General features: G+C 39.0%; 1 protein-coding gene across 8 annotated transcripts in view; it reads left to right on the top strand.

The window, feature by feature from the left end:
* COL15A1 (collagen type XV alpha 1 chain) overlaps positions 1-15,982 on the top strand; it is a 158,950-nt gene that overhangs the window by 43,580 nt on the left and 99,388 nt on the right. For all 8 annotated transcript variants that reach the window (XM_072853514.1, XM_072853512.1, XM_072853509.1 and 5 more), the window contains exons 3-5: positions 7,264-7,811; positions 11,226-11,300; positions 11,735-11,830. In XM_072853514.1, the coding sequence (XP_072709615.1) occupies positions 7,264-7,811; positions 11,226-11,300; positions 11,735-11,830 (719 nt within the window). The remainder of the gene's footprint in view (positions 1-7,263; positions 7,812-11,225; positions 11,301-11,734; positions 11,831-15,982) is intronic.

Genomic DNA, 15,982 nt, shown 5'->3' with positions numbered 1-15,982 from the left:
CCACCATGGAGCAAGTGGGCTTTTACAAGTATGGGATGGGACTATGGACAGCAGCTCTGATAAAACAGTGTCTGAAGAGGAACAGGGGGAAATACTAGGTGAGCTTAAGTTATAAATTAAAAAAAAAGGAAAGTAATAATTCAAAAGCCAGCACCCACCCCACGCCCATTCCCAGGCCGCTGGAGCCATCCAAGCCCTCCCTCGACTGAGTTAAAAACAGCTGCCATGATTTTAGCTACAGGGTGGTTGGCTTCTTACATTTAGCAAATAGCATCTGCTTGAGCATGTTATTCTGTCTCTTTTATGTACCTGTTAAGGTTCATTAACCTGGAGCAGAATTTGGCTAAATGTGTCAGGTGATGTACCTGAATAATTTTGTTAAAAGGCATTTCTAGCTAAAAACATGATGGATGAAATAAATGTGACAATCCTTAAAATATCAGCTGAACAAGTATTACTGCTAAAAATTAAGTGGTTGGGGCCAAATATGACAGTCTTTTATGTGCAACTTCAGTCTTTGCATTTATGTAGTTGAGATAGTCCAGCTCAAGCATCTTCTTACAGCATGGAAGAGAACAGCAGTGTGTTTAATTTGTAGTAGTGCAACACAGGTTGGTCTCACCATACAGTGCTCATCATTTTCTTTTGCTCAAAGGACTTGACGTAATATTTCTTTTCTTTTTTTCAGACTTGGGCCTTTGGAACTGTATGTTTTAAAATGGGGCTAAGATGGGTAATTCTGTCTATGTCACGGATGACAGGCTTGCCTTTGAACTCTGCTTCTGATATATTTTCTGGTAGTGAAACCAAGGATAAAAGTACACTGACAAACAGTGTCCTTATTGGTAACCCTGTAGCCTTTGACTCTGTTGTAGTAGGTTTCATAAAGCTTATATGCTAGTATGCTTTATACCACCTTAGAAGTTAGGTTGTGTGGAAGTGCAGTATATTAGCTAGGAACAGGGCCTGTGGTTATTCCATGTTTTATACGAGCTCTGTTCAAAAACAGGAAATACAAATACTCTACTCCAGGGGTCAGAAGATCTCAGGTTTATAATGACTATTTGTAAGAAAGTTCCTGATTCTAGTCATATTTCTAAAATAGCTTTTAATATAAACCTTTAAGTTCCTGATAGCATTTAAAAAAAAGGCAAGCAAATTCAGTCTTGGTAATGGAGTTGCATACACTTATAACAAGACTTATGTCACTTCACCTACACTTGTTAAAAATGGGTAAACAAGTACATGGATCCAGTGATACAGACACTGTTAGTCTGACACAGAGCCTGCTAGGTTCACAAGGAGTCTTTCCACTAATTTCAGTGGACTGACATTGGTCTGATGAGGCCTGATCAGCCAATGGTTTTGGATCAGGCCCACCATTGGGACTACCCTGCTCCACATGGGAAAGCACGAGGAGGAAGCAACTGGTATGAGGTCATGTATGTGTGCAGTCCAGAGGGTAGTCCTCTGGGTTCCAGCAACTATAGATCCAACCAGGCTCTGTGCCGCACCTAAACTGACCAGGCATTTTTTCTGTGCCTGTGTTCTTTCAATGATTCAGGGATCTTTGCTACTGCTCTCAATTATGTAGTACAGATACAGCCTCACCTTTGGATATGTCCTTCATCTGCACCCATGTACTTGAACTCAGGTCCATTTGCTTTAAGGGTAAGAGACAAATCTGTGCGTCTAGTTTATGAGACAGTGACATGCCTCCAGAAGCTGTTAGGTTGGAGCAAATTGCCTTTTGGTGTCACTGGTTACTATCTGCACTCTTTCTGTGAAGACAAGTAATGCATCTGAAAGAAGGCTCCTAACCTAAAAGTTACAGATGGGTATAATAAGCTAAATTATGTGAATCTGGGCCTTTCTCTGCCTCTGCCTCCATTCCCATTTATAAGATATAAATACTGGTTTTGTGCTTTAACAATTAAAGTAAATGTAGTGGACCTCCAAGCAGGTAGGTTTTTTTCTTTCCTCTCTACTTCACACTTTGTGAGCAGTGGAAAATTATTTTGGATCCCACAGGTTTGCGATTCCACCCTGCCTAGTTCGTGTGGGGTGAAGGGGAGGATGTTTCTCTTGCGCTACACATACCTGACAGTGATCTGGAGAAAAGTAGCACCATTTGGGGTCAGACGAGCACCAAGGCTTAAGTCACAATATCTGTCACTTCACAGCTGCAGGTTCAAAATGGCTCCCATGAATGCCATTTCTATACTGGTAACTCTGTTTTTAGGAACTTCTCCAACTGCCGCCCTTCTACTGTCAACATCATGTTTCTTTCTGGTCCACTTTTCTGTCTAATGAGTAAAACTTTCTCCTCCTGTTTCTAAAGAGCTTTGCATTTTTTTTCCAGTCTATTTTGAGCTTCATGATCTTCCACTGTTATTGATTGCTGTGCTAGAGACACAATAGGGAAAATAGGTATCTTCCAATGCCAGAATGGTGGTTTGTAGTTTTTGCAGTTACACTGTTTTCAGTAGTGAAGCAGTGAGGTAATTACATGCAAAAAATAGAATTAAAAGAAGAAAAAAACTCTACTATTGTCATCAGCAGTCTTGAAACAATCCATATATTGATTTACAGGATGATTTTTACAACACACTGATACTTCTCAACTGGTCCCTGAAGCTACTCAGTTGGAATCTCCAGCTATCTGCAATCTATAAAAATACCAATTATAACATACAGTAACAAATGGTAACAAATGCAAAGTATAGCACAGCTCGTAACTCTAGAATTACAAAAATACCATGCCAATTTATGGTATTCTACTACTTTCTTTTTTGAGATAAAATATAGCTGATATTAAAGCTGCTTCTGTAGCACACCTTCCAGTGCCCCAGGTCTAGGGAACATGTACATAAACGGGATGAATTCTGGATGCTCTGCAATATCCAGTGGCTTAGTGGCAATACATGTTCAAAACAAAATTATACTGGTACAACGTATTGCTCTACTGGCTTAAAGGTACCTAAAATAGCATAGCATTTACCTATTGATTTAAGGGAATAAGAAGGCATTTTTATTCTAACACAACTGCAGCAGGGGGACATGAATTTATCAGACATAATTGAATGTGAACAAAACCTGTGGCTGTAAGTCCATATTCTGCTCTTAAGTGTAACTGTAGGTCCTGATAAATCCATTAAGAGTTGAGCATGAGCTGTAAGTACAGAATTTGGCTAGAAGCTTCTTGTTTTGCTTTTCTGTAGTGGATAGGTGCAAGCTTCTACCCTAGTTTCACTGAAGTGAAATTTTCTATTTGCTGAGCCTCCTGACTTGTTTTACTCAAATGGAAATCCTGATTCTTCTTGACTGTCTTTTGCTGCCACTTTTTGCAAATATGTTTCATTTGTCTCAGAGCCTATGCTAAAAGAGCAAGTGTTTTGGGCTCTGTATGTTACTGTTTGGTATGTGACTAGGAAACTGCAGCTAGACTGCAGCTCCACATGCTGTGTGTGGGGAATTAACAGGCTTTTTTGCATTTCTCAAATCTTCCTTTGAGAATGGGAAGTGGGAAACTACAGTTCTATTCATTAAATTATCTTCTGGGAAGCATCCTTCTATCCAAGTCTGATAAGCTGAGTGCCGGCCACCTTAGATATTCTCCATCTGCTTTCTAGGTCACTTTTCCCATGGCTCTTTGGAAGTAGGTTTGGTATCTGCGTACAGATCCTATATTCTCCTTCGAGCTTACTATTTTCCTTACCTTTTTACTCTTGAGTAATGGCTTATGCATTTTATTTGTAGTTGATATTCCTTTATGTGTACGTATGTGTGAATATAAAACATGACTCAATATTAGATTCACAATCAAAAAATCATTAGCTTTGTCCAGAAAAAAATGTGTTCACTTTTCAAAGTGTTAGGAAGGAGCAAAATCTATCAGGCAAAGCATTTAAAAGTCCCTAAGGGAAATAGTTTCTGGATAAGGAGCTGGTTTTTCTGTTTCTAAACATAGCTTCTATACTTTCTAAAAATATGTAAGAGAAATTGTTTCTGTATGGAGCACATCGGACTTTTTCCAGTTAACGAGTTCCCTTAGCAAGTAGGTGCCGAAGCTAAAGTACAGAGAAGATGATAGATTAGAATTGATTTCAACTGGACTATAACATCTTTGACACAGGCAGAACATTTTACCATTTCTTTGCAAAGCCACTAGGACAATGGAAACCACTTTGCAACACATAGCCCAGGATGGTACTGCATATGAATAATGAATAACAGAAGTATATTTCAGCTGAAGAACCTCTCTAGCTCTTCATCAGAACCAGTTTGCCAGATTTCAGAGAAAACCGCAAGATTCATTTATTTTGCCTGATTTTAATCAGGTATTTTAAGCAAAGTTTTTGGGTTCACTTTGTTTGCAGTGTTCAGATGGACTGTCATATCTTTTCCATTACTATTCCTTTTGGATTTGTTCAGCCTATGTAGCTATTACAGTTACGGTAACTGAGTAAGTTTAAAAATTGAAAGATACTTCATCAATCCACACTGCACAAATATATACATTATGAAGGACTTGGGAATGCTTACAAATCATGGAAGATTAAAAGTTGTATTATAACCAATAACTTTGAAATTATTCTCTATAGTAATTTTTAATTGTTCTGTACAGTTTTGTTTCAAATCGCCAGCTTGGGGAAAGGTCACTGTCTCCCTTGAGGGATTAGCCTGTAGGCAAAGAGATGGCATTGTCAGTACGATTTTCCTCATATTAAGGTCATTTTCTCCTTTTCTCAGCTTAATTTCATCCCATTATGTTCCCTGTAACAGAGGAGTCTCCATGTAAGCAGCTAATGGGCACCCATCCTGTTATATTCTTGAAACCCCCAACCTCATGATGTGGGAATGGCACATTAGTATCTTAATAAGAAAAAGCTATGGTGAGAGCTGTGAGGTTAATTATCCAATTTCTCTTTCTTGATGGCCAATCATCATGCCTGAACTGGCCAGCTAATACAAACACATGCAGCTTGGAATCATCCTTTAACGCATACTGGGGCAGGGGAGGGATGTAAAAGTGCTATAGGTATTGGAGGCAGGAATAGGTCCTATGCACATGAGGAAGAACTTGGTTGGCAGGATATACTGAGTATATACTGATATACTGATATATGAAAATAATGATGCAGGACACAGATCCTAGGAACTCAAGTGTTACAAGTTCTGAAGCAAAAGTTGTTTGTAATTATATGTGTACGTTCCATGGTTTTATATGCAACCAGGAAACTTCAGCTCATCCCATGACCGGAGCATATGGGCTGCTGGTAAAATGCAGATCATCTCAGGGTGAAATGCATCAGAATCTGGGTATGACTTGGTCCTTGATAGGTAGGCTGAGCTAGGAGCCAGCTCCATGTGTCTCATCACCTGCTTACCTTTAGGAAGACTGGAAACTTGTTTTCAGCTTCTGTAAATACTTGTTCAAAAAACAGATCTGGGGACTGACTCATGTCTGTTGTCCCTAATGTACTTATAAGAAGATGGGGTAGTTTTAGCTCCTGTCGCCTGTAAATGTCTGCAGTGTTAGACTACCATAGGTGGCATCAGTTCTCCCCATGTTGTGTTGAAAATTAAGTGACCATTGAGCAAGCTAACTTTGCTTAATGCTGTCTGAGGACATCAACTTAAGGAACTTTCCTGATGCAGAGATGTCATCACAAGGAAGGGTCTTGGGAATACTAGCAGTGGGAGACCTAACAGATGACAGGCTGTGTAGGTAGAAAGAAGTCCCTCACCACCACAGATACTCTTCCAGACACATTATTTACACCTGCTGTGGTAGAAGGGCAAAAAGTGAAGTATGAGATGCAAATTCAATCTGTTCTTAGTGAGGTTTCAAGACTGTTTGCCTCATCGGTACTGTTCTACCACAAGACCTCTATTTTTCACGCTACTTCTTTATCTGGTGGAGTTAATCTGAGAACCATGGTAGACTAGTGTGTGAGGTAGATAAAGAAAGGAACTGCAAAACCGTGGTTCCAAATACATCCTCTCTTTTACCCAGGATCTGAAGATTTTCAGCAAAGAATAATGTAGATGGAGACTAGGATGCATTGGATAAAGAAAGTGATTTAAAAATCTGACTTTCTTGGATCATGGAGGTCTTGTTTCATATCTGCTGAGAAAACTAGCAGTTACTTAGTCATGAACTGGAGTTTACGAGTGATTATAGTTTTACATGATGTAGCTACATTAAGACATACCCTAGCACTTTGTTTGCTTCTGCATAACATAAATATTCTCAAAAGGGTGAAAATGTACACCAAGTAAGAAGAATTGAGACTTTTAGATAAAATGAGAAACTTAAAAATGTAAGGTTAGAGGAGATTGCAAAGGGAGAAAAGGGTTTAGATTTTAGTTTGAGATCTGTATAGATTCAGATCTGAATCACTCATTATGATTAAAAATGGTATATTTTTTTGCTTGTTTTTACTTCTTAGAAGGAGAAAATCGGTAGAAGAATTGGTAGAAGGAGAATTGGTAGAACCTTGCCAAGGTTCTAGTTAAAATTGGGTGTAGATACTTAGGTATTGTCATTGCTCCTTCATTGCCAGGAAGGAGTTGTCTCTCTGGGCATGTTTGGCAGAGATACTTAATTCTGTGTGTTTGCCAAAGCAAAAATACTCTCATTTCAAAACTGAATTTTGATTGCTAAATATTATTTGTTATGCACACAGTGCAACTAAGGAGATAAAGCTGAGAATAAGGGCATAAATAAAATCTAACATCTGTTGTAGAAGCAGGCAACTGCAAGGGCTAAAGCAAATCCACTGTAATTTTTGTCTTGTATTTGTGAAACTGTGTCATGCTGTTTGTAGAGAACTCTTGCTGTCTTCTTAGTTTGTGAGGATAAAGGATCTCAGTTTATTTGAGAAAACAAAAGGTTGCTCAATCTTCACTGAATCCACTCTGCAAGCACATTCAGCACTTTTCTTTGTAGTTTATGGACAGCTGAAGTTAAATATATGTTGCAGGAACTACTTGTTACCACACAATTTCACCAAATGTTTACATGCACCTTTCTTTAGTACATGAGTAACCACCATTAGTCGAAGGACAAAGACTGACACGTGTACTTAGCTAGATGTGTTTAAGCACCAACTGAACTGGGGCCTAAAGTATTAGAAGTATGTTACTGGTATTATAACACTGCTTTACAGTTTTTAAGGCCTTTCTTAAATCATTTAAATTAAATGGGCTATGCATCTCAAGAATAAATAACATGGTTTTTTCTCACACACTTTACAGAACGAGGCTCAAAAGGACATCTTGACCTCACGGAGTTAATAGGAGTTCCTCTTCCTCCTTCCGTCTACTTTGTCACCGGCTATGGAGGGTTTCCAGCTTACAGCTTTGGTCCAGATGCTAACATCGGTCGATTGACAAGTGCTATAATACCATTGCCTTTCTATAGAGATTTCGCTATCATAGTTACAGTGAAACCAAACAGTGATCATGGAGGAGTGCTATTTGCAATAACAGATGCCTTCCAGAAAACCATTTACCTGGGAATGAGACTTTCACCGGTTGATGACAGCACCCAGAGAATAATCATGTACTACACAGAGCCTGGTTCCCATATCTCCCTAGAGGCTGCTTCATTTAAAGTGCCAGTGATGACTAACAGGTGGAATAGGTTTACAGTGGCTGTTCAGGGAAATGATGTTGCTTTGTTCATGGACTGCGAAGAATATCAGAGAGTTCAGTTTCAAAGGTCAGCTCAAGCCTTGGTGTTTGAATCTGGCTCTGGGATATTTGTTGGTAATGCAGGAGCCACAGGACTGGAAAAGTTCACAGTAAGTACGGCCGGATAAGTTCACATGCCTCAGTGTTTTATGCATGTACTCTCTACCCAGGAAAGTCTGCTTACAAAGGTTATATCCCAAATGAGGTTACAAATTATATAGCTTCTATTTTCCATAGTGGCTAGGGTCCAGGCAGTGCAGATACATAAACTCTGGCTTAAAATGCAAATGTTCCTAGAACCTCAGAAGTTTATTAATGGTCCGGATATTAAGCTCAATGCTCAGTTTGAATACTAGGAATTTCAAAGTAAATATATCACATAACTTTATATGGCCTTTTTATGAAGGGCAGACTTCAGAGTATCCATTTGCTTAACTTCTGAGAATAAGACCTTAGTAGCAAGTCAATATTTTAAACTCTTATTAGCTAGGCATGTTTACTTCACATTCAACTTCAGGAAGAGAATGATCTCATCAAAGATAAAGAGAGTTGGAAGATAAAGCTCTATTTCTACAATTTATATATTACTTGAAGCTTATCAGGTGCTTTAGAAAAATAGAATGGACTGAAACCACTACTACAAGGCTCCCAAGCCTTCTTAGCTTGAGTGCAAGCATCTTTCCTGCTGCATCCCGACTGGAATTCTCAGCCATTGAGCTTCCAAATGGAAATGTGAAAACTGCCAATATGCGTGAAACTGACTCATTGTCAAACTGAAAGGGAAATGTCACACTTTTTCTGACTTGTTTTTGTACTTCCCCTGTACTTCAAAACTTGTACAGTATTTTGTGAGATTAATATATCTTCCCCTAAATTAGTAATGCAGCAGCACAAAACTGAGTGGATCCTTTGCTTTAGAGAAAGAAGATGTTCCTTCCAAAGTTCAGGTGTACTGGCAGGTTGTGAGCTCCATCTGGTAAGCAACAAGGCTAATGTACTTTTATTGTTTATCTGACTAGTCTAAGCACCTAGAATTACAGGAATGTATTGATTAGCAGCAAATAAGTGGTGGAAAGGGATATGTAGAAAAACTGCCTTCTGGCACTACCTTTCTTAGACAGATGGGATGACTGGAGTATTGGGGATGCCTGATTAGTAAGTAGGAATGAGAAACATTCAAGAAAATGAGACCGCTTTGGTACCCCACCTGGAAAACACATATGGGATGATCAGTTGCTGAGATTATCACAAATAAATCTGTAAATATGGTGACAGGAATGCATGGTGGATTACACTCTAAGGCATTTCCACTGAAATAGGCTGTTCTGTATGCTACATTGAGTGCATAAATTTCAGCCAATATTCTGATTGCTTCAGTACTATTTATTGTGACATGTACTCTAGGTCTTCTGCCTTTATTTATTCATGCATCATATGTCACAATTGCTTTTGTGTAGAAAAACTAAATGGTTGGTTCCTCCTCAAGCTCTGTTTGTATGACAAGAACGGTTTACATCAATTGCCCAAAATAGAAACAATTCACAGCAGATTGTGCAAATGACTCTGAATGGATGTCAGTTGCTGGTTTGCTCTGGCTAATGGGGATTCGTGTGTCTAAGGCTCTGGTTGCCAGATGCAAAAGGACATAACTATCGTCAGATTTTATGGAAACAGGAGGCAATTCTAGCCCTGGTGCTTGTAAAGAAAAGTGGAAACCAGACAATAACCAAATATAGCTGAATCAGTGATGATGCCAGATTCTGCAAACCAGCTTTAACAGAGAAGGCAGCAGCAGGCACAAGACCCAGAAGGGGACTACAATACCTCATACCTACCATCCCTACCATGGCAGACTTGGTATGACTTTCCTGGTTGGATTAATCAGCTAGCAGCAACATTTGGGAAACATTAGGGCTCTCCATTTTGCTTCAGGACCACAGATCAGAGCAAGAGGAGAAAAATGTGTTCTCCAAATGCGATTCACTCATACTGTGAAAACAAAGCATTACTTCCAAGAGACTGCTTAAGTATCTGGTTTTGCCTCCTTTCATGTATAATTTTTCAGTGAACTGTTCAGTTAGTCTGACATCATTCAATATCTGAGTTGCCATTATTAAGTTTTGAGAGAAATAGGATTGTTCAGTTCACTGAGCTGTTATCTCAGACTGCCTGCAAACTCAGGAAGCACCAACTGCATGAATTTCATGGTCTTTGAAGATACAGAAATTAGAGGATCGTTAAAGATAGAATCTCACATTTTGTTCCTTTCTGAAATATTCTAGAAGCCACCAGAAATATTGGTTCAAAAGTACTTCCTTGCTTATAAGTCCCCAGGACAGGGAGGACAGGGAGGGAGGACTGCTGCAGAGAGGAAAGAGTGAGTGGAAAGTCGGACATAGCAGTGTATACAAATGCTAGCCACTCCTCCTCTGGAGTTTGCATTTTTTGGTGGCTTTAAGTAACAGCAAAGCATACTACTTTTCTCATCTCAACAGTTGTTGCAGTTTTCGTTACCAAGACTTGGGCTTTCTATACCCCTGAGTGAGCAGATCTGCTGTGTGTCTGTGGTAGTACTCAGCAGACAGAGCACAACCAAGATATCATTGCATGTTGTAAGCAGTCTAGCTCCTTGAAGTGAAGTAACTAGACTGAGAAGTATTCTGTGTCTGTCTAGAGATAGAGACTAAATCTGTCAGCTTCTTCAGGCTCTTCTCTACAGAAAATACAAAAGCAGAGAAACAAAATATATAGTCAGCAAAACAGGAAGAGGCAGGTCATGTGTGTTAGGTAAGATGGCTCTTGATTTGAATACCCATCTTTTTGTCTTACATGTCCATCATGCCTAACTGTGAGACCTCATAACAAGGAAATGTCCCCCATGTGTTTCTTAAAACACTGAGTCTTTGTAATCTAAGAAACAAGACTTAAATGTTTAAAATGAAATTGTTGCTGCTCCTTCAGCATGTCAGACTGAGAAGTATAATTTGTAACTCTGAAAAAAGAAACATTTGTTATCAGAAAATCCATCTTCTTTCTTTCTGCTTTGAAAAGTTTTAAGCTGGTTTCTCCCTGACCCGCTTCATCACTTCCTGGTATTTCCTTCCCATCCTTTCTCTCCATTTTCAGGGGTTTTCACATGCCATTTTTGGAGCTGCAATGCACTTCTTAACTAGAAAAAGCAGACAGTGCTTTACAGACTGTAGGACATAATTTAGGACTAGATCCTTCAGTTGGGGCACTAACAATACAGTGTAGCAATCATACTGTCTTTGGGACATGATAGTCTGTATTCTGGCAGCTTCAATTTTTTTCTACCTTTTGCAAAAGGAAAATGTAAGAATATATTTACATTTTTAAACTGCATTTATTATCATAAAATTTTATGCTTCAGATCATTTTCCAAGCAAATCAGAACAAAGTCTGGGGTTTTTTGTTGATTTGTTTAATTCCCACCCCTCCACCCCTCCTTCACACATGCTGCTTAAAATATTACTTCCTTGAACTGTTTTTGTTGTTTCGTGTAGGGCTCAATTCAACATCTGACAATCAAATCTGACCCAAGGGCTACTGAAGATCATTGTGAAGATGATGACCCTTACGTGAGTATTCTTATAAACACTTCTTTATCTGTTCTCAGTGCCTCAGAGATTTCAAAGTCATTTGCCATCAAACATTCTTCATAAGACTAAACGCAGTATTTCTTCTTGGGAACATAGTGTTAAAACTGTCTGTGCGTGGGAAGCTCTTTTTTTGACTACACAGCCCCTAAAACTGTGATTTTTCAAAGAAAGAGCATCATTTTCTTTTGTCTATAACACCTTTGAGAAAATGAACTATGACTTTTATTTTTCTGAAGGGTCATTTTCATGAAATGCTGTAAGTTTTGAAATAAGTTAACATCATAATGACACTGAAGCTTCACCAACTGAAAAAAAAAAAGTTTTTTTTCTGTATTGAAGTAGCCAATTCCTTGAGATCATACTTTTTTTCCCTGACTTTTATGAACTTGCTATCATGATTGGGTTTTGTACAGGCTTCAGGGGACATCAGTGGCAATGGCAGCATTCAAGAACATGAAGGTATTTCTGAGACACAAGAAGTCCTTGCACCTTCTCATCTTCCCATAAGGGTAAATTTCTTTGATTTTTTGCTTTACATTTCTGGTTTAATATTACTTTTTTAGATAGCGAGGTCTGGATTTTGTCACTAGTATTTCATATGTGGCAACTTCCAAAGGCACCTGTGAGAACAACATGCACCCATCCATACAAATGACTGCACTGTGCCAGATCAAAAATCTGGTGTATTTGACAACAATCAGCAACGAGTACTTTGGGAAGAGTATAATAACAGATCAGGAACATAAATATAACACTTACTGGCAATAGTCTTTTACTCTGCAACAATTTCCATCTCAGGTGATACTTGAGCCAGGAGTATATCTGTTTAGTGGACCTCAGCTGAGATTTTTGCCTTTGAATTCCTTGCTTTGTTTTTTTTTTAACCCGTGGGAATTTTACCGTCCTCAGTTTCCTGCTGCAGAGTTCCTTAGCTTATTTAATGACATGTCTTGTTGAGGACTTTCACCTTTTGCTTGCCCTTCTGAACGTGCTAACTACAGCTCTCATTTGGTGGTTGCTCTAACTGGAAGACAGTGTAAACAGTTGTTAGTTACTCACCATAACATTTGTGAGTTTAGAGATTCCTGTCACATTGTGTTCCCCCTCCCTTTTTGTGCCAGGCTGAAATGTTCCAGTCCATTCCTCACAATGAAGCTTTCCATGCAGCTTATATCAAGCATTCTTTTACCCAAGTTCTCATTGATTCCTTTAGAGAAAACCAGTAGGTTTGTGAGAAATGACTTTACAGCAAACATGCTTACATTTTCCTGATATAGCACATACTTCAGCTCTTTCATTGTTGAATCCTTCAGAACTCATGGGTGAATACTGGTTGTGATGATTTGTTGCCATTCACTTAGTCAGTGTGTTTCTTATCCTTTTCTTACAAAGACTTCAGTTTTAGACATATCCTCTGCTGACTTTCCCAAAGATATTCTTTTGCAGGAATTTTAACTCTTCCATGGTCAACATGAATGCAAAAACCTTTTTTTTTCTGCTATGGCTTAAAATTCTCTGAGCACTCTTTTTACAACTTTATTGTGTATTGACCTGGATTCCTGCTCCTGATGTGTTTGAAAAGAGATTTATTATTAAATTTTATGCCTTTTACATATAGCTCATTACACTCTTTTTGACCTGCCTTGTGCTTTTCACAGAATCACAGACTAGCTGAGTTTGAAAGGGACCTCTGAAGATTGTCCTGTCCAACTCCCTTCTCAAAGCAGTGTCAAGTACAGCAGGTTGCTCAGTAAGCAGGTTGCTCAGTGCCAGTGGGTTTTGGATTTCCTCAAGGGTGGAGACTCCACTGCCTCTCTATTCCAGTGGAGTTTTTTCTGTTGTAGAACCAGAATTTCTTGTATTTTAATTAGTGTCCATTGTCTCTTTTCCCTTCACTGGCTACCACTAAGAAGGGTCTGGCTCTGTCTTCTTTACTCCCTTCTATCAGGATTTTGTACACATTGATAAGATTGCTCTGAACCTTCTCTTCTTGAGGCAGTCCTCACTCTCTTATCTCCCTCTCATAGGTCAAAAGCCCTAGTTCCTTAATGATGTACATGGTCCTTTGATGGACTTGGTCCAATATGTCCATGTACTGGTGAGCCCAGACCTGGACACAGTACTCAAGATGGGGGTCTCACCATTGCTTAATACAGAAGGATCACTTCCCTCAACCTGCTGGTGATAGTCTTCCTAATGCAGACCAGGATGCTACTGGCCGCCTTTGCCAGAAGGGCACATTGCTTGCTCTTCTTCCACTTGTCTACCAGCACCCTTTCCTGCAAAGCTGCTTTCCAGCCAGTTGGCCCCCAGCCAGTACTGCTGCATGGCATAATTCCTCCCCAGATGCACAATTTGCATTTTACTTTGCTGAACTTCAGGAAATCCTTGTCTGTTTATTTCTGCAGCCAGCTGGGGTTCTTCTGAATGGCAGCAAAATCACCTGGTGCCTTGATGACTCCTCTCCATTTTGCATCACACCACAAAATTTCACCCATGAAATCTTACTGTGCTTTCACTTCTCATTTGGATACAACTGCAGCTAATTCAGGAAAGATGTCTAACTTCTCTAGTCTATCCAGAAAAAAAATCAATTCTTTTAGCTATTGCTTTAAGTTTCTGTTTCATAATCTTCATAATTACTACACTGTTCAAAATTACACAGAGCAATAGTAGAATTTTTGGCTTTTACTCCTTCTGCAAGATGTCGTGTTTTAACCCCACCAGCAACTAAACACCACACAGCTGCTCGCTCACTCCCCCCTGCTGGGATGGGGGAGAGAATCAGAAAGGTAAAAGTGAGAAAACTTGTGGGTTGAGATAAAGACAGTTTAATAGGTAAAGCAAAAGCCACACACGCAAGCAAAGCAAAATAAGGAATTCATTCACTCCTTCCCATTGTCAGGCAGGTGTTCAGCCATCTCCATGAAAGGAGGGCTCCATCACGTGTAACAGTTCCTTGGGAAGACAAACACCATCACACCAAACATGTCCCCCGCTTCCTTCTTCTTCCTCCAGCTTCATATGCTGAGCATGACATCATACAGTGTGGAATAGCCCTTTGGTCAGCTGGGGTCAGCTGTCCCAGCTGTGTACCCTTCCATCTTCTTGTGCACCCCCAGCCTACTCGCTGGTGGGGTGGTGTGAGAAGCAGAAAAGGCCTTGACTCTGTGTAAGCACTGCTCAGCAGTAATGAAAACATCCCTTTGTTATCAACACTGTTTTCAGCACAAATCCAAAACATAGCCCCATACTAGTTTTTATGAAGAAAAGTGACTCTATCCTGGCCAAAACCAGCACACAAGAATGTTGTTTCTCAGCATAATCTCAGCATATTATTCGCTGTTGCAGAGTACAAAAGGTAGAAAATTTATATTTTAAATGTGCAAGTGTTATTGTTACATTGCTTAAAAATTAGTAACACATCTATGATTTACATGAACAGGGACCTAAAAGTTTAATAGGTATTGTTCATCACTATATACCGCTCCCAGGGAGTAAAAATGTGACATTTTCCTTTGATTTTCCAAACATATGAGGTGAGTCTTGGGTACCAAATGTTATTTCAAGATCTGACAATGTCAAGTTAATACAACAATGTCACGCCTTCTTCAGAAGAGCTAGAAGTTGCCTACTAGTTGCCTACTAACTGGAATTCCATAATTAAGCTAGACTCAATGCCCAGAAGGAAAAATGTCACAGAAAAAGTATTACAGAATATAATTTATTATTTGGTAATGATGAAGTTGTGGTTGTTATAAATGAAGAGGCAAAGTATACCTTATCCTGATGTGCCTCTCAAAGACACACTTGCTCATCAATGATTATATCATTGCAAACATTTTTCCATTCAGGTGTAATACTTTCACTTACTTTATTTTAATTTCTCTACAAATTATTGTCTCTTTTGATGTTATTTTAATTTTCTTGTTAAAACATTTTTAAGATTGTCTGCGAAACTGAACCATGCTTTAAGTACACAAATAATTCTCTCTGAAGCGCTACACCACAATGTTAATAAAGCAAATATGTATATATGGCAGATTATCACCCTTAGAAAACAAGAAAGAAAGAAGCCTCTTCATAGCTCTTTTTTTGTTCTACAGACACTTTTTTGGTGGCGGATTGTCAATTTCTTGGACTGTGTAGAAACAATCTTCATTGTGTCTGTGTGCAGTCCCGGTTACTACTACAGTAACTCTTTGCATGAGCCAGTCACAGAACGGATGATGATACACAGGTTTCTGAGCCAACTAATCATAAGCCTCAAAGGCCAGTAAATTACTATTTTCTTCAAAATGCAAGAACTTCATGTGAAAGTACTTCCTTGGATCACACAAATATTTTTTCTAAAATGCCTGGGGACTTCAAAAGGCCATACCAGCATGTCAATAAATACGTAATCTCCTTTAGAAAACTGTTTAATGTTATTGCCAAATTAGAAAAGTCTAAATGCAAATGACTCATGGGATTTGTATGCCTTCCAGAGTGACTGCCCATGGAGTTTTAATGGGTTTATTCTTTAGAAATATTAAACAGGAGACAGAGAAACAAATGACAACTTAACAATCAGTACAGTCACTGACAGATGTTTCTGAGAAAGTTTTTATTTGTCTGCTACTCTGAAAAATAGCTGAACAAACTCTTCAAGTCAACACGTT

This window comes from Ciconia boyciana, chromosome 2 (genome assembly GCF_034638445.1).
Source record: "Ciconia boyciana chromosome 2, ASM3463844v1, whole genome shotgun sequence".
NCBI lineage: Eukaryota > Metazoa > Chordata > Aves > Ciconiiformes > Ciconiidae > Ciconia > Ciconia boyciana.
This window is presented reverse-complemented; position numbering and strand designations above follow the sequence as displayed.